Source organism: Haemorhous mexicanus, chromosome 9 (genome assembly GCF_027477595.1).
Source record: "Haemorhous mexicanus isolate bHaeMex1 chromosome 9, bHaeMex1.pri, whole genome shotgun sequence".
NCBI lineage: Eukaryota > Metazoa > Chordata > Aves > Passeriformes > Fringillidae > Haemorhous > Haemorhous mexicanus.
This window is the reverse complement of record NC_082349.1, coordinates 13,514,835-13,542,279: the sequence shown is the minus strand read 5'-3', so window position 1 is coordinate 13,542,279 and position 27,445 is coordinate 13,514,835. Positions and strand designations below refer to the sequence as shown.

Below are 27,445 nucleotides of genomic sequence, written 5' to 3'. Positions count from 1 at the left end.
GTAAAGGTGCCTGGGACTGAGCAGGAATCCCCTCCTGATGGGGTGGGACAGACACGGGGTCTGGCACAGTGCAGAGGGAGCTCTGCTTTGCCCTGAGTCCCCAGGCCAGGCCTCCCACAGGCACCTGCCCAAGGCTGAGCCAAACTGCTCCCCAAGGCAGTCCCTTCTGTCTGCCTTTGCAATAGAACCTTAGTTTGAAAGACATGCCTATATAAAACATGCTTGAAAAAGGGATAGAAAAATAACTTTCAAAAATGAGATTAATAATACTCCAACTCATGACTTGAGCTTTTCATTCCTCTTTCCAGCCTCTTGTTTTTTCCTCATTTAGGGCTGCAATGCTTGCTGTTGATGGCAGTAACAACAAGCACAACACTATTGACTCCTTGTTGATCAGATGTACCAGCAGTGTATAATAACTCAGTGTGGTTTTCCTGTCCAGCTGTCGGCACTTGTTTGTTCCAGGTGCATTTTACCTGAAGGAATGGACTGTTTCAAAAGCAAGCCCATCTGGACTGCATAGTCAGGAAAAAAAAAAAAGGCAAAACCAAGACCTTCTTATCTGAGGACACGATTCCTGTTTGGATAGGCAACACTAAAATAAAATTACAGCCTTCGTATAACTGTGCCTGCTTGCTAATTCCCTGGTGAGGTAAAGTTAAGGCTGTGAGAGTTATAAAGCCTTTTCTTGATTGGAAAATGTTTCATTATATGAATAAATGAATCACTTGTCCACACCCAGGATCATTTCCCCCCCTTCCTCTCCATTAAACTGTGCAGAAACATTAAAATGTAACAGCAGGGAATTCAGCCAGGTTTTATCTCTCCCAGTAACTGCAACAACCTTCATGTACACATCAGATTTCTATAAAAAAAAACCTACGTTCCAAGCAAGAGAATTAAAGATTTTCTTATTTCTAGCAAAAGTTAGATGCTCTTATTTTAACCTTTGTTCATGTTCATACTTCCAGGCATGAAGTGCTACTAAAGCATGTTATACTTGGCATCTCTTATTACTGAAGCAGAAGGCAATGTAATTTTGTGAGAAAGTGTAATAATGCAGTATTCATTTTTCTTCTGTGGCTGGAAGCCAACTCTATATTAATATTCATTTCCAGTATACAGAGCCACAGTATTTCATTTATTTTAAGAATTTACAATTAATTTGGTATGATTCTGTTATCTGCTCCCAATTTCCTTCCCTGTTTCTTTTAGCTGAAAAAGCAGCTCTTGTATAGACTTTAAAAAAGTAAATTCACAACTGAAGCATCAAAAGATTGCTACTGGCTACTAAAAGCAAGAAAAACAGGGACAGAACAAAATGAACTTGAAATATTACAGATGACAATGAAAATTAACTTTCTGCAAATGGTAAAAATTCAATCTGCAGAACTTCTCAGTTGACTTTTTCCTTTCCAAACTCAGCAGATAAAACATGTTTTACAGCCTGCTGTTTGCAACTGTAACCACATCACAGAAAGTTGTTCCTCTGTTTTTTCTTTCTGCTTTCAGATGTTTTCAACCATCACACAGCACTAAACTGCAAGCACCTGAATGTTTGTAAAATGGATTAAGTAGAGAGATATGAAACAATTGCAATAATAATAATTTAAAAAAAAAAACTTTGTGTTTTAAAACTTCAGAATAAAACCCCATAAATAGATGTCTCAACTTCCTACACCTTAGGTTTCACCTAGTGCAACTACATTTGCAATGTAAGTGCATTTATAATTAGCACCAGCTATTACCAAACCAGCCAGTCATAAAGTTTATAACTCCAATCTCCTAAGCCACATTTACCTTTCTTACCTACGAAGGAGGCTGGAAAGCATTTTCTCTTCCAGCTGTGTGTACTTACTGTCCTGTACAAGTAAGATTACAAGTCCCAGGGCAGACAGCGCGAGGGCAGCGAGAACAGCAGCTCCCAGATCAGGAGTCCCACCAAGCACAAACCATCTCAGATCTGTTCAGTTCTCTACTACATCCTGGCAACATTTAAGAAGGAGGGGAGGGATGGGAAACTGACTGTGGAAGCTATTTCAGTGAAATGAGACTTCCCCAAGTTGAGAAACAGGCAGGAGGGCTCCGAGGACGCGCTCCCCGAGATGTGTGTGCTCACACATGCAGATGAACAACCCCTCTCGCAAAGCTCGTCTGCCAGCACGGCCCCAGCTGGGCAAGGCTGGAAAGAAAGCTTAGGAAATGATGCAGTGAGCGTGGAAGGCTGCAGAAAATATTTGAATTGTTAGGGACCTTTTTATTTATATAATAGTTCCTTTTTCTTCCTAAATTTATATAAGTAAAGAGAGAGAGAGGCAGGGTAGCTTTCCAGAAGTATTTCTGAAAATCTGGCCTAAAAATTCAGGGAATTTTGACAGAACGACATGCATATCTGCTTTAAAAACTGGTGAGACCATGGCAAAGATGGAGGAAGGAACTCTGTATGTTATACATCAATTACTGAATAATGTGAGATGGCATGGAGATGCTATTTTATTACTAAACCAATCTTTTCACCTACAATCTAGTCAATCAAAATGCTCACACCCAAAACCAGCCTCAAGTTCTACACGAATATTTGCAATTAAAAATTCATAAGTCATGTTTTCTTTTTCATTCATTTGTGTTCCTCTGCTTATTAAAAGGGCCACAAGAACAGCTGTGGAGACAGACTAACCGGATGAAGTACAGTTTATGAAAAAAAAACAGATAAAGAATAGATAATGCAACTTCTTTAAAAAAATCTTTTTCCTTCCTCATCTCTTTAATTTAACAGCTATTTTAAACACATTTGATAGCAGTGAAGTATTTTTCCTTTTTCCAAAAAGAGCAAAAATATTTTCAAGTAGATGCTATTTCTGTATGAACTTTGAGTTTTATTTCCTGAAATTTAACTTGCATAGGACTAATCTTAATGAAGTGTTTGCCATTTCGTTTTCAGTGAGCAAAATTAGAAAAGTAAAACGGGTATTTCATTTAGTTGTTTTATATCACATTTAACATATCCATACATTTCTTGTGCAGTGAGAATAGGAAAGGAAGGATAAACTGGAAGAATCCAAAAGTAAGGCACCTACCAATCAAGGCTATTAATACTTCACCTGCCTGAACATTGCATTTCAATTTCAACATATGACACTATCAAACCTAAAAAAAACTATTTTCTTTTTTTCTTCATTAAAAAGGGACAATTGGAGTCTTATAAATTAAACCTAGAATATACTACATTTAGTTTGTCATCCTCAAACTTCAAGTTACCTAACAGAAATTAATTGTACAGTCCATTTAACTCATCTGAAAACCCAAGTAAAAAATAAACCAAAGCTTACCTTCAGTACACTGCAGGAAGCTGATAATGAGCAGAAACCAAAAACTTTGCATTCTGCAGCCAGAAGACACCATTATTGATCCCTGTAAGAATTCTCTTTGTATTCCTTAATGAATCCAGTTATAAAAGCCCAGCATCATCGAAACCAGTGGTCTGCATTATTCATCTTCATACCTGGAGTAGCAGAGGATTTGGAAGAAAAGGAGGGAAAAAAAAAAAACCTATCAGTACCTGAACACCAATAATTTGGAATACCAAATTTTATTTCACATGAAGATGGAAATATTTAGTGAAAACTGAGAGTATTCCTGCACTGCAGCTGGGAATTTGGCAGCGTTCTGGGATGTAATCTCTCAAGGTCAATCATCACTAAGCACAATGCCAAATAATGATACGTGTTAAAGTTGAAAGTATGAGTGTTACTGATGTATTTGTACTAAGAAACATGAAAAAAAAAAAAGACAGGAGAACATTTGCACCAAATATAAGAAACTGGACCTGTAGCTGAGTTGGCTAAGCTTTACTTACTCCACAAATCTGACACAACCTGCATTTCTGTACCTCAAAGAACCACAGAAAAAAAAATCTAGGGCACTATATATTACATATTATAATATATATACATATAGGTATTGCATATTTTATATATATATCTTTATTGGAGATTTGAAGCATGGAGTGGCTGAGAACAACACAGCAACTCCCCTCAGCAGGAAGGCTGAGCAGGTCTGCTCCCTGCCATGGTTCTGGCGTTCCCTTCATGCTACACAACGATTGCTCTCCTTGGATGAGAGAGGCAGTAACAGCTGCTTTGCTGACAAAATACGCCATTTGGTGAGGCAGCCTCTTCATATCACTGCACTTAGCTGCATTTCTACACATGAAACATCTTCAGAGAAAAGGGAATAAACAATGGATGAGACCTTCTTCTGTCCTTAGCCTCAGACAAGATTTGTCTCCTCCTGAGAAATACGAACTGAACTGCTCCTGTAAACGATGTACCAAAGGAAGAATTCTTCAAGCTATCATTTGCATTTGAAAAATATAATTACAGTGATAGAGTGCAGTAGCTGTGGTAGAAGGTTTGACAGCAGAGTGCTCCCTTTTGCTAATGACTCTATTCTCTCACCAGCCAGCTGAGTAACTACACACATCCTCTTCCATATCTCACTGTGTGAAGCTGGGTCATGCTTCAGCCCTGACTATTAGAGTTTGGGAAGCTAAAGAAAAATTAACATCCATAGAAGAACAGATTACTTTTAAGTAGAAAGCTGGCTCTACATATTTCAGACATGTGAAACAGCTCTGGAGAAAACTGAGCACTGCAGCAACAACTATGGATGCAAAGGGCTGAGCCCAGTGTCACATTCGCTTGGTCTTTCCAGGAGGAACGAACAGGACTGTGAGGACATATTGCTGAGATATCTGAAATTAATGTTACTTTAAAACCATGTAACAATGACTGTGTAAAAATTTAAGTGGCAGGATCCAAGGGCCACTTATGATTCTTATGAGTACTAGAGCATGTTGAGGGCTTTAAAAATACATTTACCCTTTTGGCAAGGAGAAGTGGAAAGGATGAAGAGCACAAAATACCAGATAAAGAAATTCTATGAAATGTTGATAATTTTTAAAAGTAGAAATGTTAGTCATAATCAATGATAAAGTTTGTTTCCTGACGACACAAACAGTAACAAAACTGACACATTTTTTTCCCACAAGGAGAGAAAGATGGGAATTAACAGAAAACATCATGGAACAATTTCTCTGGCTCTCAACGAAGGCAGTGTATCTGTGGAAATTATTAAATAGACAAGCAGGTTTCTTTACTTGGCTCCTCTTTAAGAGAACTGGAGCCATCCCTCTCACGATACAAGTGTGCTTGGGATTCCTCACACAGGGAAATGAAAGAAAACTGACATCTTAGACCATATGATTTTATGTTTATTGATACAAAAAAAATGAGCCCTTTTTCCAATTTTCAACAACAGACAGGTGCTCTTCAGTCACAGGTACTTTTTTCCCACACATATTTCAACAAGAAGCAGGCGACAGCAAACAGAGTGCAGGACGGGCAGAGCGTGGCTCTCCCTGGCACACACCCATGTGCCCTGAGGTACAAGGTGTGAACTAAAAGAAAATAAATCTAAAAGTCCACAAAGGATGCACTGCATTCAGCAGAAATTAAAATTGCAAAGGAGCTCCTGCTGAGTTAAGAAGAAAAAATTGCCACCATGATCTCCAAAAAAAAAAAGCCCTGGAGATAGTTCAGCTAGAAGCTTGGGAAGAGTTTGGATTAATTTTTCACCTGTAGCACCCAAAGGAAAAATCATAAAACTATTCCACACACACTACAGACTAATCAGCGTAATTTCAGTAAGCAATCAGAATAATCCAGGAGAATAGATGATAAACAATAATGGCTAAAAGTGAAATTAAATCAGCCTTCTGATTGCTCCCAGTCTGTCCAGAAGATTTGGACTTCTTGAGACTCGACTTTTATCATTATTTCTATAACATATCACTGCACTCTCAGGTTTTGAGCTATCTTTCTTCAGCTTCAACTGGATAGTGACATCCCTGTGCTTTATCATCCTCGGTCACCACTTCCTTGTGGGCCTTTTTAAATTGGAGTGGGAAGGAAAGAGTTATGTCAAAAACAAAACCAATAATTAAAGCATCACGTGTGGTAAGATCCAGCATCTCCCTAGGAAATAGCTGCAAAATGTATGCCAAATTCTTTGCCTTTTTTTTTTTTAATTGAATAGTTCTTGACTTTCTAAACTGACTTAGGCACTTTTAAAAGGACCTACAGTTTCTGAAAATATACTGATGCCTTTGAAATACCAAAACCAGCACAAACTATTCAAATAAGAAGAAATTGCAAGCACTTTAAAGAACAATATTGAGTGTTTTGTGCAATATATTGTTCTCTTTAGATTGCTGTAGCCTACAGACATAGAATTTAACTCAGTGTGCTGCTGCAAAAAGAATTCAAAATAAACTAACCAGCCCCTACCAGATTATCAGTAACACATGTTTATCTAAAAACCCAAGAAAAAAATGAAACAGTGTTTGAAAACTGATGCAATTGGATTTGGGTTTGCTTCTTTTCTTTTGAATAACTTAACATGCTCACAGCAAACAAATTTTAATGGAGCCTCTGTATTTGAGAATCTCTGTGTGGCTTTAAGTAAAAGAGCGTGCAGTTCCAACCATTCATCAGTATAACAAAAGCTAAACCTGAGAAAGGCATCCAGACATGAGCTGGAGCCAGAGAGCACTCGGACTAAAGACACTAAAGACAGCGCTGTCAGCCACATCCTTCTGACCATCCATCTATCAGTGATACAGAGACTGTCGGTGGCATCTCACAACAACAACAAATCCCAAACCAAACGAGTAGAAGCAGGAAAAGACGTATTAAGTTACTTCTTTGTAAACAGAAAAAGGAGACCACAGCGAGTGGCTGGCCTGCTCAAATAAGTTATTTCCCCTCAGACCTTAATAAACATTTTCTCTGCATTGCTGACTGCTTCAGCCTGTGGGTGGGGCAAAGAGAATCTCCCTAGAGCAAAATCTTGCTTGAATTTCAGAGTGCAATAAAAGCTGCCCAGAAAATTTCAGTTGTAACTTAAATCCCTACCTCTGGGCCATACTGCAATCTCCCACAGGAAAAAAAAACAACCCCCTGCTGGAAGTAGAGTGGTTCACCTTGTTAAGATTCTTCTCATATGCACTGTCAAAGAAGGCTAGATCAGGAATAGAAATGTTAATGTTCAAACCTGTAACACTGCACAGGTACTGGGCATCTCTTCATACTGTATTCATAAGCTGTGCTCCAAGGCCCGAGTATCTCAGTGCCCCGCCTCGCCTCCTTGTTCTTCTGTGCTTCTGAAACTCCTCACAGACAGAACACGACCACAGCAGAATACATGCCACTGCTGGCCACCCCTCTCCCCGCAACATTGCTCAAGAGCACCCCAGAGATAAGAGAAAGCTGCTCCAAGCATGCTCCTTGAAATACTTTTATCTTGGAAGAGAAAGACCTCTAAAGGACTGCTGCGTCCCAACTCTACTCTGCTTAACCTTCCCAAGGTTTTATTTTCAAAAGCCAAAAAAGGGTCTTTTAAGAGCTTCCGGACAACTGACACAGCATGCTCAAAAGCTGCCTTTTCCCTCCTGTTCTATCCAGCTTTTCAGGCAATTAAGACAAAGGAGAACACAGAGATCTTTCCAGCTAAGCAAAGATGTTTTTCTTTAGCTAAAAGTCACTGACGTATTTTAGAGTATAGTGCTTAATTTTCCAAATCATTTTAGAAACACTGCAGAGCACTTGCAACCTCAGTGAAGCTTTAACATCCGTATTACAGAACTCAAATTTGTACTAGCTTTACAGATGATGAGGCACATGGAGGTAAGGAACATCAGGCATAGCTGCACAGCTCATACATGCCAAGGAACTAGCAGGACCAGGCAGCCCTTCTCATAAATCCTGTGTGACCTACCTTGCCACACAAGCAGCACCCCCACTGCCTTTCATAACCCAGTTTATGAAACTGAGTAATTCTGTAATATATATGAGCCATTCTGCAGAGGAAAGGAGGGGGCAGAGAAGGCAAGGGTGAATAGATATATATTCATACAATATAATAGACTACTTAGTCTCCTGAGAAATCATGTGTCCACGTGCTTTCCCATCATGAGGCTTTCCCCATTTAAAAAAACCAAAAAGTTAAACTTCCTATAATCCGTAACACAAGAATTTAATTAGTGAAGTGTGATTAGTAAAACAGTCTATGCCGCATTAGTAAAATCCTCAAATGAGACTAATACTGTTTATGATCCAAGAGCTACCATTTCCTACAGATCTGCAATGAGATCCAGCTCTAGTTTTCAACATCGAACATGTCTTCAGATGCATTCAACATTCCTAAGTTTTCAAAATGCTAATTCAAAAATTGATTTACATTAATAATGCCACATTAGTGCTACAGTACCAGATTGTAGAAAATCTGGTTATGAGTTTTAGCTATGAGACCTTACAAAAAAAACCTCTGACAACAATCAAGACTGCTGATCTAGCCTCCTTCTACTGCCTATGATAAACAACCAATGCCTGATCTGCTCCAATGAAACCAGCTGCATATTGCAAGGTGAAAGGAAAGGCTGACTCTGATCCATCTAAAATGGCTAAAAAATCCTTCCTTTTCATTAAGGCAATTTAATGTTCAAAAGGTAGCAGGGAGTCTTATCTACACTTCTGTATTCAACAGTCCCTATTAATTGTCACCTTGAACATTGGATTTCTAACCCAAAACATTTCTTCCTAAGTTACATGGAAAGAATACAGTATGAGGGTAGGGAATAATACAGTAAGAACAAGGCTTGACCAAGGTCATCCAATCTAGCTACAAAAAAATTACTTCAATGTATTCAGCTGCACTGTGCTCTGAAGTTACATGCTAATGCCTGATGAACACCTGAAATAGTGAGCAATAAATGTGTACCCTAAAATTGACAAAGACTCCAGAAACACCCACCCCACCCCACCCCGAGTTCCCAGCTCTTCAGTGTAAGGAAACATTGAAAAAAATCCAATCTACCTATGCAAGACATGACACTAAACAGTGCACTGACACTATTTTACCACCGGAACATCACAATTTAGTCCATCAGTCCTCAGCACCTCAGTGGTCTACCACAATCATTCACAGACAAAATAAATAGGATTTGAGAGGAAAAGACAAAGATTTTCCTTTCTCATCAGCACTCTAATTCAGCTTGGCCTCACTCTTGTGTTTTACAGACACGTTACACAGCGGTCCATTCCCAACAAGCCAGCTTTGCCCCTTGTTAACACAGGATAAAGCCTGGACACTCAAGGGAGTTTTCATTCAATAAGCCAGCAAAGTAAACCTTTGCTAGCGCTAATAAGAATGGCTTTTTTTGGCTCCAGGCACTCTCCTTTTGCCAAGCCTGAATTTCTCTTTTTGCCTTTAATAAATGCTCAGAATCAAGGGGGGTAGGGGCGGATGGGGCGTGTCACTCAATCCTCATTGCAAATTCCCTGTATTTCACCTGAATCACCTCATACTGCTACATGAGACCACCACGACACAAGCAGTGCAGGTAAAACCTTTCTACCACTTCTGCCCTCTGTGTCACTACAGCTTCCTGGGGACTCAAAGATAATTCCCCACCATCCAAAGAAGGGGGGAGGGAAGGGGATGCTGTAAGTCAATTACAACCGTTATCGGCTGTAATATCTCAGTGTCATGCTGAGCATGTTAAATATGCTGATCACTGTGGACACCAGAGGCACAGTCTGAGGCTGTTTGCCATTCTCTTCATTAAACTGCAAAACAAATAGCTCTCATTTTCAAACCTATGTAGGACAGATTTTATGAACATCAAAAATAAACAAGAAAATAATGAGTATCTTTACAACAACACTGAGAACCATATGACAAACCTTAAGAAGCAACTGTTACAGCTGAAGAAAATTCAAAGGCTTTTCAAACTTCTCAGCGAAGAGAAATCCTCAAAATAATCTATTTATATTAAAGATCTCATTTCTTTCCCATGGAAAAAAACCCACTAGACTAACATCAACCAAAGACATAGCAGTCTTGTAAGACAGGAAACTGTTTGCTGACAGCCTTGACAAGGCTTTGCAGAGGCCCATATTTCTCAAAGCTGTTATGCCACTTAGCTGATTTTTTTTTCCCTTCCACTGTTTTTCACAGCTGAGAACTTGTTTGAAGTGGAAGTAGACTGAAAAACAAAACAAACAGAACTAAGTCCTGGGACTGTGGTCAGACATGTTGGTACCTGTGAAGCGACATGGTGTTTCTCTCATTGACTGCAAGAATTTCAACACACCTGATCTGCTTTATGGCCACTAGGCTCTGGGCTTAGGCAGGGAGATGAGCTCTGATACTGACTATGGAATCCAGCTCTGGAGCCCCCAAGTTATGAATTATGTGGACCTTCTGGAGGAGGTCCAGAGGAGGCCACATAAATGAGGAGAGGGCCAGAGCTCCTTTCCCATGCAGACAGCCTGAGAGAGTTGGGGCTGTTCAGCCTGGAGAAGAGAAGGTTCAGGGCAGACCTTACAGTAGCTTTCTAGTACCTACAGGGACACATGAGAGCTGGAAAGGGACTTTTTACAAGGGCCTGCAGTGATAGGACAAGGGGGAATGGCTTTAAACTGAACGAGGGCAAATCTAGAGTAGATGTTTGGAAGCTTCTCCTCACTGTGAGAGTCATGAGGTGCTGGAACAGGGTCACAAATGCCACATCCATGGAAGTGTGTTAAGACCAGGCTGGATGGGGCTTTGGGCAACCTGGTCAGGCAGCATATCTCCCCAGCCAGGGAAAGGGGGTTGAATTAGATGATAATTTAAAGGTCCCTTCCAACCCAAACTGTACTATGATTCTGTCTTTCACTGAAGTAAGACAACTCTGCAGACCAGCACAGAGCCAGCAAAACACCCACACGTTACTCACTTCCAAAATAAAATCAAGTTACAGGCAAGAGCAGGCAAGAGCACATTTTTATCATGCATGTACATCCCTTTTATCCATGCTATAACTGGGTTAATGGGGGCTGTATAGCCCCAACACACTGGACCTCCTGGGGGACAGCTGTGCTGCAGCCTCTGCATTTGATATTCAAGCACAAACCTCAGTTTGGTAGCATCAATTCCCTGGAAACTACTGCATTGAAAACTTCTTTTCTGGGCACGTGCCAAGGAATATTATCAAAAAGATTCATGAAGCTGCTGGTTTAACATTCATTTTAAAGCATCCATTTTCTATCAGTTGTACTTATAATCATATTAGGTGGTCTGTATTCAATATAAATTATATTGTTCCAGTTTCAGGAACAAGCTTGAGTGTGCAGTAAAATCACTTTTGATTATTTAAAAAAATTCTATCAAAACCCTTTGTTATCAGAGAGATACCAACTCTTTATAAGCAACTGAAAAATATTTACCATTTTAAAGTCAGAAGCAGTGGGCATATAGAAATAGTCACTATGCACTGAGTGCAGTTCGGGCAGATCTTTGCTTGGAGAGGAACATTAACATCTGCGAGACCATGGCCTAATCACTGTGCAGTGAAATATGAATCAAAATCAATGGTGGCACCTAAGATGTAATCTCTGCTGTGTTTGGCTCACTGCACTGAATCTGTGACTCATAAATCATTGTTACTAGCCCTTCAGTAAAATCGATATTCAGATTCCCTCTTGGTCTATACATATGACCACTAAATGAAATAATAACGACCAAAATCTGTCATATATTAGGTTATCAATATTACCAAAAGGGTTTTCTTGGGAGCAATGAGATAATCTAGGATAAAACACATCAGATGAGCACGCAAGTAAATGTGAAATATCTGTGACTATATATGGAGAGCAAGAGAAAGGAAATTTTAAATATTTCTTCTTCCATCATATTCTCAAGTATTAGAATTCATCACGGCATCACAACAATGCATTTTATTAAAGGCCATCTCAATAATGCATGCTTTTAACCATATTTTAAAACATGCTGTACCTAAGCTTTTTTCCTTCTTCCTCTTTCAAATAACCCCTTCTTACATTATTCCCAGCTTTGTTTCTTTCCTCTGAAGTCCTATTAATATTACCATGATCAGAGAGTATGTTTTCCTTCCAGCAACCTGATGGTCAGGACACTTAAGACCACATTTTATTTCCACTAAAAAACACCACCACCAAACAAACTTCCAGGAGTAATTCCATAAACCTGGATTTTCCACACTGACAAACCATTTAGCTATTAAAAGGTAATGGCTTATGTCTTGCATAGAAACCTGAGAAGTGCTGTGTGCTACCATCCCATACTTGGCCATGAGCCACACCAAAAGTTTTAACTTTGACAACAGAAGAAGGGAAGAAGTCTTTAACTGCTTTCTAAGCAGACAAGGGATTCTCCAGGCAAGTATGACTTACAGGTAGAAACCTCACTGAATTTACGTAAGCCTTTGGAGGACTTCTGTGTGGACTGCCTAAGTACAAAAAGAAGCAGGCAGTGCCAGAAGACACATCTTTCATGTTCACCCTTTTTACATACCAGTAGCACTTAGAAGGCTGAAAACTAAAATCATGAAATAAAAATCAACAGACTCCTTGGTTTTGTCCCCTTGTAACTGGCTTTTCTCAGACACATTCAAGACAAGAGCCCAAGGGTGAGAAGCCCTGTATGACAGCACTGCAGACAGCACTCTCTTCCTTGTGCCTACACACAAACGTACTACTGAATTACACACCTACTGCTTGCACATCATCGAGGATGTGAGAAATGTGGGCAATAAATCTGGCAAATGAATCTACAGGATCTATTCAGAAAGGGCCTGATTCTGCAATGAAACAAGGGATTCAATGCTCTTACTGCATGATGGGCTCTGCAAGGACATACAAGTTGCCAAGGTGCATAATAGTGCAAGAGTGCTATAGTTAAGAGTATTTTCTTGTACAATTTAATAAGCAATGAACATTCAGGTGACTATTCTTAACTATGCAAGACAGCTGAATAAGTACCAGTCATTCATCAGAGCTGCAACATTCTTTCAGTTGGGGAAAACTGGTCTTACTTATTCAAACTACAGCAGAAAAATAGAAATTATTTCAGTTATTTTTTTATTCCTTTTGTAGAAAGTCTAAGTCAGGAAACTATAATGATTACATTTGGAGAAGTTACAAGCAAGAAGAACTCTAAATTACAATTCAGCAGGAAGGCTCCTTCTACTTGCATGTACCACTGTTAAAAACTCTTCTCCCTATCAGCCTACATAACATTTTCTCTTCTGCAGAGAAATTTCTGTAGAGAAAAAAACTCCCCATGTATTGTGGAAACAGTGAAGGTCTCTTCCACGCATGGTGAAAAGGGAAGTGTGAAGTGATATCTTTTAAATATTAAACAAAATGGAATATGAGTTATCTCCAGCACTGCCATGCCAGCCACTGTGAGCACTTGAGGACAAAGTATCCTGAAATTGCTTTCATGCAAAGAATTTTTAAAAAGAATGAACTCTTTTTAAAGTATTCAAGAGAATGAACTCTTTCCATTGAAATGACTGAAAACATTATATTTCCTGTACATTTTAATTTTTTTAATCATCCATACAGCACAGATGAAATTTGAGATACATTTTTAACACATTTTTTAGCAGCTATGTGACCTCTGATATTCTGTGGTTTCATCAAGCAGACCAAACCACACATTTACAATTTCTTTTAAATAATATAGCTCTTGATGGCTCAATGTGACAATGACACTGTTACTTTGGAAAATATCCTATTTTTCTTTAATTAGGTTGCATTATGATTTTAGATGATAATTTATTTAGCCTTTCATCATTATAAATACTTATTGGCTTTTATTTTGTATTCTTTCACTAGAAATCAAAGAGAATTGGTTTTTTATTAAAACCCTGCTCTTCATACGTTCTGCTGCAGTTCATGAACTGTATGTGCAACTAAGAAAAAAATTAGTCTACATTTGTCTATCAACAGTATTTATAAGTAAGAGAGTGGAAAGATTACAAAGTTTTAATAAGAACATTATATTATAGTAGCAATAATCTAGGTGTTTTACTGGGAAGTGAAGTGGATTACCGTAAATGAAATTTTTAAATGTCCTTTCCATTTTACAGATAACACAAAATGACTCTTTTCATGTCTCCAGCGATAAGGATACATGTGCCACACATTTAAATAGTGCCTTCACCCTATCCAACCCTGCTCATGAATTAATAATTCAGTGACATTAATACAAGAAGATAAATGATAAAGAGGTTATAGCAAAAGGGCCAGTGGTACACATATACTTCTTTTAAAACAGCTAATACCTCTCTGCCAATTACAGTTAGAACTTTTTTACAGTTTTCAATGGCATTTTTACAATCTAAATAGCAGCTTATGCACACACAATTTCACACAACTCAAGCTTAATAAATCTCCTGCTGCTACCAAACAATCATTCTGGGGGATTAAAGTGCAACATCTGCTAACATTAATAAGCATTTTACATAGCAATATGTATAAAAGCAGTTGCTATCAGTCCTCTGAAAAAGCTTCCAGACTGGTTTGGCATAAATTACACCTTTGTCGTTCAACTGCTACCTTCAGCTTATGGCAGCAATAAGGTAGCTGTAATGCTGGAAAACCCAAGGAAATTATATCCGGACTGCTATTATCCTTTGTAGAGCAACAATTTCCAAAATACTTGAAAAATAAACAAAAAAATGTATATATGCAAAGAACTTCAGGTAAGAACCTGGTAAAGTCACATAATTTCACTGCTTAGAAGAAACCAAAGCTGCTAACCTGTTTGCAAGAGAAAACTTCAATCCTAATAGCAGTTACAACTTTCTAATCCACCTTGGGCTTTTTAAATTTTTATTTGTATTTCTACCAATGCAGCATCTACTGTGAAAGAATGCCTGCCTTTCCAAGGAATAAAATAAATATCAGGAGGGTTATTTAATTAGGAATTCCAGCATACATTTTTAGGTAGAATTTGGCAAATGAGCATGCTTTGGAGTCGAGAGACGTGTAACATCAGCTTGAGCCAAGAACACAGTTGGCAAAAGCGGCACAAACTTTTACTTGCAGCCCTGCCAAGGCAACTCAAGCCCTGCAGTTCAGCTGTGGACAGCTGAATGCCAGAGCCTGCCAATCACCCTTCTCTGGAGTGAAGGAAATGAACAAAGTCATATTCTAGCATTTAAAAAAACTAGAGAGGTAAAGTATTTCAGGCTCTCACTGCAAAAGCCCTTCTATCCCGGTATGTTTTAGAAACTGAAGAGAATCAATAGTCAACAGTGCAATAATAGATATGATAACACTTTGAACACCTTTTTATAGTGCCCCAAGATACTTTTGTCATGCGGACACGTGGGCCAGTATCTGCAAGCTCATTTCTTTCCTTCATGAAAGAATAAATTTGTATAAAAAATATTAATTTATAGAAAAGAACAGCAAACCAGATCAAATACACACGTAGAAATTATTCAATACACTAGGTTTAATTATCACTTAATGTCCCCTGATTAACATCAAGCTTTGCTTGAACAGGATTGTTTTAACACTATTTTAAAGTCAAAACATTGCTTTAAAAATTACTATTATCATATTCTTCTGACATCGCCCACATTGTTATTTGACACATTTTAAGAGAGATGAAGAAAATCAAAGCAATAAGATAATAAAAGATTGCACCAGCAATGCCAGTGCTTGACAACTAACACTCAGGGCCTTTTGATGATAGCAGGCTTTAAAAGTACCCAGAACCAGGGCTGAAGCCAGGCTTAGCTGAGAGAAAAGCAGTTATTAAAGGACAGTAGGAAAAAGCTAAAAACAAAAGAGAAGCACATTTATTATCTCCTTTTCCTCAAAGTGATTGTTTCTTAAGCTGAAGTCTGCACCTGAAATCCCCATCCATATTTCAAAGATCGGAATCACTGTTTCCAGAGGAAGCACATGAAGATTAAGAACCAGGTGCCTCAGTGCCACAAACAATCTTTCTTAAATACAGCTTGAATTTTAGATTGCCGTTTTCAAATAAGTTTTTATGAAGTTACTGTGTGCTACCTTTAAAAACACAGCTTTATATTAAAGTGATAATTTCTCTTTTTTTTAAATTTTCGAATAAAATTATATTGGCACATGATTTTGTTTTCAGGCTATTCCTGCACTCGCACTCTAATTCTCACATCAGACATATCCCTGCCATGTGCCAGCCTTACATGTTCTGGGAGATCTACTGCTGCTGTGATAGTCTCATGGCTATTTCAAATCCAGGTCACAACTTTCCACAGTTACTTAGATTAACATTTGCAATTTAATCTATTTTAACACAAGAATTCAACAGCACTGAGACAAAAATGAGGTGACTTTTTTGCTCAAAGATGACTGAATATTAAATATGAAATTTAACAGGTTGTAATCATAACAGTTTGTAAACACTGTAATATATATGTCTGCCCTAATTTAGTAAGATGGAATTCTCACACAACACTTATCAAACTGAGCACAAAAAAATTGTTCTGGCATTTCACTAAATTAAAATCTTCAGTCTCCACAGCCAGAATGCACAAATTTAGATTTTATTAATACCTTAAATCAAACTCACTTTTATGAAAGGCAATTTACAAGTCATCGTCTCTTCCAACAGCCAAGAACAGAACGGGGTCTTAAGCATATTTTTACAGACACTTTGATGACAGTCTAACCTTTTGCTCTGATTGCTACTTTTAACAAAAATAGCATTTTCTTTGAAATCCAGAAAACTCTTGTTTTCATGAACATAGCTTTAAGCCTTCAGTGACAGAGTGGCTGACAGCTCAACAGATAGAAAGCAAATTTAAGAGAAGCTGTCCCTGTTAACAAAATGCATGCCATTTTACCAGCTTCTTGTTCAGCAATCTCAAAACCTCCAAATTTAATCTAAATCACCGGATTTCACACCTTGCCCAAAGATATTGTGCCAAACCTTCACACTCACAAAACGATGCCATTTATACACACGTTCAACAAGCCATCCTGATTTAACTTGTGCTCTATGTACTCTAATATCTTAAAATCCTAACACTAAATAACAGCAGTCAGCATTACAGGCACTTCACAATTCTATTTGCAATAGATTGCAAATCAGATGCACAATGAAATCATCATCATCATCAGGCAGACTCCCTCGTGCTGCCAGCTACTCACCAGAAATCAGTGAGAGTCACACCATGGGGCCAGGGAAAAAAAAAGGAAAGAAAAGGAAAGAAAAGGAAAGGAGAAAAAAAAGAAAAAGAAAAAAGGGAAGGGAAAAAAATAAAAAAAGCAAGTGAGCAGGCAGAGCGGGAAGACGGCATTCCCCCAGGTAGTTTCGAGTGCAGAGGAAGCAGAAAGCCCTTGGGTAGGGCGTAGGGGAAGGCAGGGATGGGAAGGGAGGGCACGGCCGGAGCGCAGAGCCCCGCAGAGCGGGCAGGCTCTGCCGGGCCGGCCCGCGGCGGAGCCGGAGCACGGGGAGCGGAGGAGGGCTGACAGCGAGGAGCAGCCAGCAGGGATCAGAAAGCACACACGGCACCGCACACACAGGGAAAGACCTGCTCGCACGAAACAGCTGAGCTCAATGTGATTCCTTCAAGCCGACTGCCAACATTAAGGATCAGCTGCCCATAACCCAAGGTACAGAACTTCCTCCTCTCCAGGAACCAGCTACGTGGACTGCAGCTATCTGCTTTTGCACCCACACGAAAAGCCCACCAAGCTACATCAGGGTCCACGCAGCTCTCTGGACAATTGAGTTAAAGCAGTAATGAACATGGACACTCGATGCCCCGACAGGGGCCAGCATGCCCAGTGTGCAATGAGAGCTATGTCTGCATCTCTTACCTGCACACAAGTATTTTGAAACACTTGCCATGCTGCAAGTAATCATTTTCTATAAACGGCTGATGATTTCACACTGCCATTGCAATATTCTGTAAGTGGCTAATGATTTCACAGTGGCATAATAATAATAATAATAATAATAATAATAATAATAATAATAATAATAATAATTTTTAAAAAGCTGACCAGAATTTCAACACATCCATTGCCCATTCTGGGAATTTTGTTTGTTTGTTTAAAATCAAGTCCAGGAGAGGTTGTGACAGTAAGTGTACAGCGTACTTACGGGTCACTATTGGGCTGAACTAAGATTTTATTTCAAGAAGAAAAAAAGCAAGACGGGAGGATGAATAACACAGATGAGAATGGACAGGAAAAAACCAAATCAACCTAAAGCTCCATCTTCTCAGATATGTAAGAAGTGACAGACAGAGGCATGACAGAACACTTCACCTGACACTGCTTGGTTATCAACATTCTCTCCAGAAGTTATTCAGTTTTATTTTAATATCTCTTCAGTCAAAAGGTGATGCGACACTTTTGACCTAAAAATAGCAATTTTATAGGTTTTTAAAAATAAAAATATCTGGTCCAAGACTACCATGGTATACAAGAAGAGCTTGCAGCAAGCACAGTGGAAGTTTTCAACAGCTAGAGAGTTCACCCTAATCACTTCTTGTCTCCAAAATAAAAAACAAATTCAATGTGACAGTACTATTTTACAACAGCAATTTTTAGCTTTTCCACGGTGTTGTTATTTACTAACTAGAACATGTAGCTGTACAGTCCAGCTGGCTGAGAGCAGAATGAAGGGAAACAGGCTCTTCCTAGCTAGCAGCGACCTTATCCAAGACTCTAGACACACATTTCTTCTCCTGATCTCACAAATTTTATCACAAGATAAACTGGAGACTTTTTGTTTTTAAATAAGTAGTATTTTAACAAGGACCCAGACATATGTGTACTCAAGTATATAAACGTTCATGAGCAGATATTTACTTAGGATTGGTAAAACTTTGTTGTTATTTAATTCACTTTTGAAAATATTTGTAAAACACACAGTCTAAGAACAGCTTAAGATAGCTAAAATTAAAAATACATTCATCTAACTATTTTCAAATATTTAAATATGCTACTAAGTTTTGCATTTTTGTCTAGGAAAGTATTTATCTTGCAATGGCCACTAACAGTTTTAACTTCCAAACAGTTAGTACTGATTACTTCAACATCCACAGAGCACCAGTTTCTGAAAACCTGAACTCACACGAAAGTTTTCCACTTCCCACTTTTAGCCCCACTCAATAAGCCATAATTATGATTTTGTTGTGTGTGTGTTATAATTCTATTACAGGTACTGGAGTACAACTCATTAAACAGGGGTTGAACAGACTGTGGTGTGGGAGGAAAAGTACCACTGCTCTTCCACTAAGGACCAAAACATCAATAATTCAAGTTGATTGGGAAACACTATTCAAGCAGACAATTAATTTTTAAGAATGTGGTAGAGATAGTAACAAACACTGCAAAACAATTTTAAATTTTACAAGACTCATCAACAAAGCTTGCAAATATGAAGCTTTTGAAATAACAAAAATCTTCATCTCTTCTTGCTCCAGGTTAAAGGAAAATGGACTCTAGGAAACATTCTGGAATCCAGCCAGCAAAACTACAAGCATCACCTGTGACTCCGGCTGCTGCACGGGGAGGATACCCCCAGAAATTCACTAGAACTGAAGAATACCTGAGAACCCAACGACTTAAGGAAAGAAAAAAGAAAACATCACTCTACCAGGCAAAATGAAAAATGCAAAATACACATATCCACTAAGGGGGCTCCCTTTCCAACACGCTCATAAAGCCACACGGGCTGCAGGCACAGCCCTGCCCTACCCACTCCCGCAAGCCTCCCCGGGTGCCCCGCACAGCACAGCGAGCCTGGCCAGAGCTCCCCCAGCCCCAGCTGGGTGCCCTTTCCAGGAAGGGAGAGAAGTAAATCTGTGTTTCCTATGGAGCACAGGATGAACCTTTCTGCTCGTAGGAGCTCTTACTGTTTCCATAGTGAATATCATTTACATGATGGGATTATAAAGGTTCCCACATGAAAATGCATCTATGGCATGACTACATTCTTTCAAGTTACTTTTCCTCCCACTTGCTATAGTTCCTAGGTGAAAGGAAAATATTGACAAAAACAGGACATGAGGGGGACAAAAGATAACCACAGACTGAAAAACATGAAACTGTCAAGCCATTTACAATTCTTTTTTTTAAACTTTAACTCCTCACGGCAACTGGGCAGCCTGAGATCAACTACAGAGGGTAAAACACTTTAATTTATAGCCTAAGGCTTCTTCCACGTTTAAGAGGAAGGAGCATGTAAAGAAATACAATATCTTTCTCAGCCCGTCTGTTCTCTGAAATGTCTTCATTAAAATGGAGATTTTGACTTTTTGACTGTGAATAACAGAAAAAGGACAAACCTGGTTTCCAAGGATCTTCATCTGCAGACAGCACACACAAAGCTCCCCCTTCACTCTCAAAGATCGCACTCATGTCTCACAGACAGGTTTTCAGGGGAAGGGCAGATGGGACCACCTCCAGCTCATGATGATTAGCTAAATTAGTTCTAATTACACCTTCATTTTATCATGAAGCAACTGAAAGAATAAAACTGAGAATGTGCACCTGCAGGACAGAAGGACTCATACTTTCCTAGACCCAAGTGGCAGCCATGGCAGAAACCACCACTGCACCCAGGACGTCAATGCCCATGCCACCAGAGAGCTACAAGTCACAAACCTACAGTAATAAAACCTACTGTTCCTTTTTTTTTTTTTTTTTTTTTTTTTTTTTTTTTGAGGAGGGTGGGAAGGGGTGGAAATCTCTTGTATCCATTGGCATTCAGTGTTTCACCAAAACTGCAGTAAAAACACAACTTCTTCAATGGTCATATGAGCTTGAGTGAATGCACAGGACGATACCGGGGCTACTCCTTCAGAACATCTGTGAGCCCCAAAAAAACTCCACTGAGCACACCTAGCCAGCTAGTATAGCAGCAGCTAATACTTCATATATGCACTGATCTGAGCAGTTTTCTTTCAGGTAACCTAAATAATGGCTGTAATTAAGTAGTTAAAGGTATATTCATCCTATCTCTCAGCTTTGCAGAGGTTGTGAACACAGTTGTGCAAACTGCTTAACCACAGCACTGAAATAGCAGCAAATTTTCTCACTGCCCCACGTATTTTTCGCAAACCTTTACCAATGAGTTTTAATAATCTGTTAATGCTGCAGCTTTATTTGGAGCATTGGTTATTATGTATCTATTTAAAATACAAAAAAAGACTGGACATCTTCCAGCAGACCTACTAAAAAAATTTTCATTTATATGAGTCTGATTCAACTAACATTAGGACTTTGGTGACTTTTTTTTTAATATGCAAAATTGTATTAAACAAAAAGAATTGTTTGAAATAATTGTTTCACATATTGAGTGATTCTCTGTGGAAAATATACAAGAACTAAGATTTGCTGACTACGGAATCTTGGCAATAAATCACATGCTAGGGGGGATATTAAGCTAAATATAATTTAAATAAATCAAAATTTTCAATTGGTTGGTAATTAGATAGATAGCACAAAGATGCTGACTTCACTGTTGGTCCCTATATTCATATATTTGTTTTTTTTAATTAAAATCTATTCAAGCAGTACTTGCTTATCATGCCACTGACCAAAAAAAACACTGTAATCAGAAATAATACCATTAGAAGTGAAGATGTAGGAAGGACAGATGAATTACTGTACAGGTGACAGAAGCATAAGGAAGAATTTTATTCACAGGTATACTTGAAAGGTTATATTGGTTTTATGTGCTCTGCTTGGCAGATTTTTCAGTCGTGAGCCAAGAACTGCTGATTACTTGCATCCCATTTGCCAAATACAAAAGCTTTATTAGTCATAACAGCATGGCTGTTCCAAACAGACAAAGAGATATAAATAATAATGAAAAAAAGGCAGAAGAAAAAGACTTGCCCCTTCTTCAGGGCTAGCTGTCTGTGGGCAGTTAAGTATGACTTAGTGTGGCTTCATTTCTAATGCACGCTACAAGTAAAATGACAACAGTGTGGATTTGTGCTTTGATTTGTTGTCTTGCAAACAGAAGAATACTGATTTTAAGAGGCCATTCATTATGGCATTTGTACAAAAAGAAAAATGGTTAATCCATCTCACAGTTATATATACACATTCTGAATATGTTTCGGGAGAGCACATAAGGCTAACAATTTGGTAAGAATATTTCTGCATACATTTTCCTCTTTCAAATGTAGAAATTGTATTCTGAAACATTTGACAACTTCTAAAATGATAAATCCATGTAAAACAAATCCCCTGCAATCTACTGTAATACTTTCAAAATTAATTACAAATACTTGTAATATTAAAGTGAGGACACAATGCTTTACGTCTTACTGAATTCCTATGCATTATTCACCCTTTTATTCTAAGTACTGGCTTCTTCTTAGCTTGGGTATAACAAGCCAAGCACTGCCCTCAACAATGCAGTCACAGTTCACGCTCTTAAATCGGCTGGAGCTCCACTTTCACTGGGGGTAACATTCATCCTTTTGTGTCTTCTTTTTACTTACAGACAAAAGATACCATCGTTTTCCACAGTTCAAAATGAATGCAATGTGAAGCCAACCTAAGAACCTACAGGAGTTTGTTTAAAATAGAAAATGTTATTCTTCTTCTGAACACAAACCTACAAAGTTCCAGAATTTTGCACTAGATACAACATGCATGGGCTACTGGTCACAGATGAAGCCATATGCTGCTACCATGATAACAAAAATAATGAAGTTTTGAGTATTAATTTTAAAGAAGATTTGAGGTCCCAGTTATTTTGCAGTAAACCACAAAAAAATCCACATTTAAATCCATGGGTGACTTCTCCTAGCACATTTTCAGAAGTGGAATATATGTCAAAAGAAACATGTACATCTTTTCTCTGGTGATCAATAACAATTTAAAACAGATGGGTAGAGAATCTTTCTATAGAAACTCTTACCCATAGAATTAATCCAAAGCATCCAGGAAATGTGTCTTACAAATGTAACCAATACTACCACTGCGTGTCTGCAATGTACTGTAAGTTTCTTATACAACAAGAATTGCCATCTATATAGATGGCAATTTTCTTGATTTGGAATTACCTTATTCTAATTTTGGCACAGGAAATCAGGTAAGGGAAGGTATTTTGTTTATTTAAACACTCATTATTTCAGTATTTATTGAATTATAGCTCAAGATACCATCTTAAAATACGTGGCTGTTTCATCACACTCTGTCATGCAAACTGCTGTGCTACTCAATGCAGTTATTCATAAATGACTATATAACCTAATGCATTTTGTTCAATTAGTCCCCATAAGTGTTTTTTATTGACAAAACATAATTTAGTTTTATTAAATGTGACTGGAACATTGCTTCTGCCAAGTAAGTGAGTATTAATCTCTCACTTTTTTGTTTTTTTGAAAAACAGATGGAAAATTTTAAGAATTAAGGAACAGCTTGAATGTCACTTACATGAAAATTGTACAAGTATGACATTATTGTCACTTTTGTTGCTTGCAGTAATTTTAAAAATTATCTAAGTTACTTATCACCATAAAAACCTGGCACTAGTGAAAGAGAAAATGTGTTACGCTACAGCTAAAACAAAAAAATTACATGATTTTATTCAAGTAGGCTCTTCCAATGTAGCATGTAAATTACCATTGTTCTACCTTCAAAATACAAGGCTGTTAAAAATATATCTTAATTGCAGCTGCATTATCCTCACACCAGAACTAAAGTTACATTCACGTCTGGATTTTCATGTTGTACGGCAGCCTCCACTGAGTGGAACTTCTGAAACTTCCCTTCCTCACCAGGAAAGAAAAGGACAGACTGTGTAAAGAAAGATTATGTCCTTGCCTCTCCACAATTCCTCGACAAGATTAAATTAACAAACCTCTCTTTCTTCGTCACGACTTACACATCAGTATTTTCCCATGCAAAAAGGATGGTACAACTTTTCAACTCCTAGCACCTACCAAAACCTCCAGGAAAGACAGAATTTATATATTTTCTGTAAATCTTACCGTTATAATCCTATTGGGGTGTAATTGCTGTGGCTAATATTCTTACCATTATGAAAATGCTCAGCATAAACGTGGCACTGAGTTGTTAAGATAATACATGATCATGCTGTGAGAGGGTAATACCTATACAATAGCCCTTGCCAATACCATAAATCTCTTTATTAGACAACAACCTATTACAGGAGATCTACTTAACTGTTTCCCTACTTAGAGGGCCATTTGGTGTTACAATAACAAGCTGACTTTTCACATTAGAAAGGATTAGCCAGTATAAATAATAAATTGAGACAGAGTTACTACTCTTTTAGATATGGTAAATCTTCCCCGATGTTTAAAAAGAGAATCCAAACTAAACCCCTAAGACCATGTTAGGCTGAATGTATATTAATTTTAAAGTTCTCTTCCTTTAAACTAACAAAAAAGAAAAAAATCAACTCTGACTAATTTGTGTCACAGATTTATTACAGGAGAGCATATTAAAGAAATGTTTCTGTTTTATGGAATGTGCATACCTACTGCTTTATTTCCTAACAATATCACAGCAAATCATCTTTAAGTTTACTGAAATATTTTAAAGTAAAATGATTGCCACCATTTTTCCAGAGATAAGTACAGAATAAATCTAAGTACCATCTATTACGCTTCTTACTCAGCAAGTGAAACTGTATTATATATTAATTATTTTTTTCTTTGAACTCTTAACTTTTTGAAGGATCACACACTTTCACTATCCAGATAACTAAAATACAAATTATGAAGCCTGCAATACACCAGATGACTTTTTCATTGTGCTAAATTAAGGAAAAATCACTACCTAAAGTACATATTTCTGATTCTTCAAGCTAGTTTTTTAAGTTACAATATACAAATAAACTTAGATTAAGACATTCCTTGCTCTTTGTTGTCAGCATTTTTTAAGCTTAAGACAGAAATCTTTTCAACTATTTGCCTGCTTTACTACCTGACTGTATCAATTCCTCAGTTTGGATGAAACTCATTCACTTTATATTTTAAATAGAGAAAAAGCAAAATTGAGAGTTAGCCTTTCATCTGCAGCCACCTTGATTAAGATCCAAAATACTGCTTGGGTAAATAGGAAATACTTACCTCCTGCTTTTTGGCTACCACACTACTCTGCACGAGATGTGTCGAAGACCTGAAAGCACTCTGCTGTCTCTCTGATGCTGACATTTTTAGAATCTGAGAAAACAGTTTATGCAACAAAAATCTGCTTCTTGTCATACAGAATACCAAAACCGTCCTCTTGCACCTCGACCGGCAAGAATTGTTTTCCTCATCTCCTTTTTAAACTTCTGATTAATAGGCACTTCTTTGAAATATGAAGTATTTTTTTAAGTTGGCTTGTGCTTATTGATGTTTTAAAATCTTTGCCCACTGCAATTTGCTATTACTGATGGACAGCCTTTTTAAAAGCTGTCTTGCAGAACCTTTCTGCTCTGCATAACAGAAAAGGCACAGTGAAATGAAATTGTACTTACTGGAAACAATTCTGCCTGAATGCCTTGATTACTCTGATTATCTCATATACAAGCTCCCTCTGCAGGTAATAATAAGAATGGGCAAAAATATGTGAAAAATGTGGGAAACAGCCAGCATAGGAAACCAAATAATCAGTCATCATTTTAAAGAAACTCCCCCAGAAATCCTTCTGTGGTGTTATCCAGCATAAGGAGGTAACACAGAAAACATTCTCTGCTTTTTTCCCCAGCTCTGTGTCTCTTCTTGTCTGCTCAGAAAAGTTAAACATTCAGCTTTAGTTTTTCCTATATCAAGTCACAAAAATTTCTTTTTCCAAAGTCATCTAAATGCTTTCAGTGCAGGAAAAAAAAAAAAAGAGAAAAAAGAGAAAAAAAAAAAAAGAAAATTTAAAAATGGCTCTGCTTATCCAGAGCTAAACAAAAATGAAAGACCACCCCTAACAGTCAAACAAGTTCATCCTATCTGATGCATTTGTCTAACTGAAAACCAACCAAGCAGCAGCATTCCTTCATTCTATTTACTGCTGGAAGGAAAAACCTAATGTCACTTTTGGATACAATTACATATGCACTCCACCAAAGTTTATAATGCAATTGAACTGAATGGTAAGTTATCTTAAAAATTAAATTATATTTTTTTTTAAAAAAATCCCTATAAATTTAAATCTAATCATGAAGTAACAATGTAGTTTTAATCCAACTGGAAGTAAACTGCTTTTCTCCCAAAAGACATTACTCTTACCTTAAAACGTCTCAAGCTTGTTTGTCGTAATGGGATGAGCTTTCTAGATAAAAATCCCTTCAATGCAAATGGAACAAAGCTTCGGTGAATGAAGCTATAAATAATAAGTACATCGTAATTAAGTCTTCATCCTATCTAACCTTTAGCACACACCCAAAAAATCTGGGAAGCCATCAGGCAACATTAATTTCTCTTCTCACATAGCGAGAACAAATGTATGCCTGTGGTTTTGTTTCTATTGCAGAGCAAAATCTCACTTTCTTCAAGCAGTGCCCTAGACTGATGAAGAACATTCCTAAAATGAATGCATACGCATTGGGCAGAAAGTCACATATGCCCTGTGTCAACTTTAATTTTCGCTAGGAAAATAAACTCCAAAAACACAAACCTTCAAGCCTTCAATATCAGCTTCAAAAAAAAAAAAAAGAAAAAAAAAAAGAGGTGAAAAATACTCCTATTTCATTTTTTCATTGATACAGCCATTTCAGTACTTGTATTTCAGTAAGGCCACAGCCATTACTTAGGATAAACATATGACAAATTTTGGGTGTTCAGTTCAAGAGGACGAGACTGCTGCAAATAGAGCTCTTCTGTGCTGATGGAACATCTTTAACAGTTGGATAATCAACCACTTACTATCAGATACTATTATTCACCTGCTCAAATGAGGAAATAAAGAAAGCAGGGGGAAAAAAAAGCCAACACCTTTTTGGAGAGATGATGCTCTATTCAAGCACGGGTAAGATTACTGCCTGAAGGGCAAAAGGATTTCTTCTCAATTTCAGATTATGTCAGCCTGCACCTCTCCTCTCTCTTCAAAACAACTCTCAGCCTACACCCATGTTCCTGGCACAGAAGCTCAACCAGGAATTCACCACTGCTTAGGCACTTTCTCTCCTTTAAGCACTTCATACTGATTTACACAAGAATCACCCTCACCAATTGACAGTCTACGTTTAAAAAAATACCTATTAAAGTAAAGCAAATAAAAGCTGCTGGAGACACTGCCAACAAAATAGTCATGAATTGGTCTTCTGTAGAATACTCATTTTGTTCAAAATGAAGATTCAATCATTATTCACTCTGGGAAAGCAGGTTTTTCCAAATTGGTCACTTCACACTGAAAAAGTCTAAGAAATAGTGTTATAGTCTAATGAAAGGATGCCTGGATCAGATGAAAAGAATTCTGCCTACCATCAACAAAGGCATCGGGAATTTGCCAGAGAAATGCAGAGTCAACAGCAGAACTTGTTCTCAGAAATATTTTCTTAAAACGTCACTTTATTTAAAAGCAATGCTGCCTACTGA

The 27,445-nt window shown here is 37.8% G+C and overlaps 1 protein-coding gene and 1 long non-coding RNA gene across 13 annotated transcripts in view; one reads left to right on the top strand and one right to left on the bottom strand.

Annotated features, from left to right (window-relative positions):
* Positions 1–27,445, bottom strand: part of ADGRL2 (adhesion G protein-coupled receptor L2) — a 386,374-nt gene that overhangs the window by 120,855 nt on the left and 238,074 nt on the right. For all 12 annotated transcript variants that reach the window (XM_059854096.1, XM_059854098.1, XM_059854095.1 and 9 more), the window contains one exon: positions 3,330–3,502. In XM_059854096.1, coding sequence (XP_059710079.1) covers positions 3,330–3,402 — 73 coding nt within the window. In that variant the 5' untranslated portion in view covers positions 3,403–3,502. The remainder of the gene's footprint in view (positions 1–3,329; positions 3,503–27,445) is intronic.
* Positions 17,298–24,736, top strand: LOC132331088 (uncharacterized). Its single transcript, XR_009487489.1, has 3 exons — positions 17,298–17,543; positions 19,367–20,554; positions 22,402–24,736. It is a non-coding gene; the product is annotated as an uncharacterized LOC132331088 (long non-coding RNA).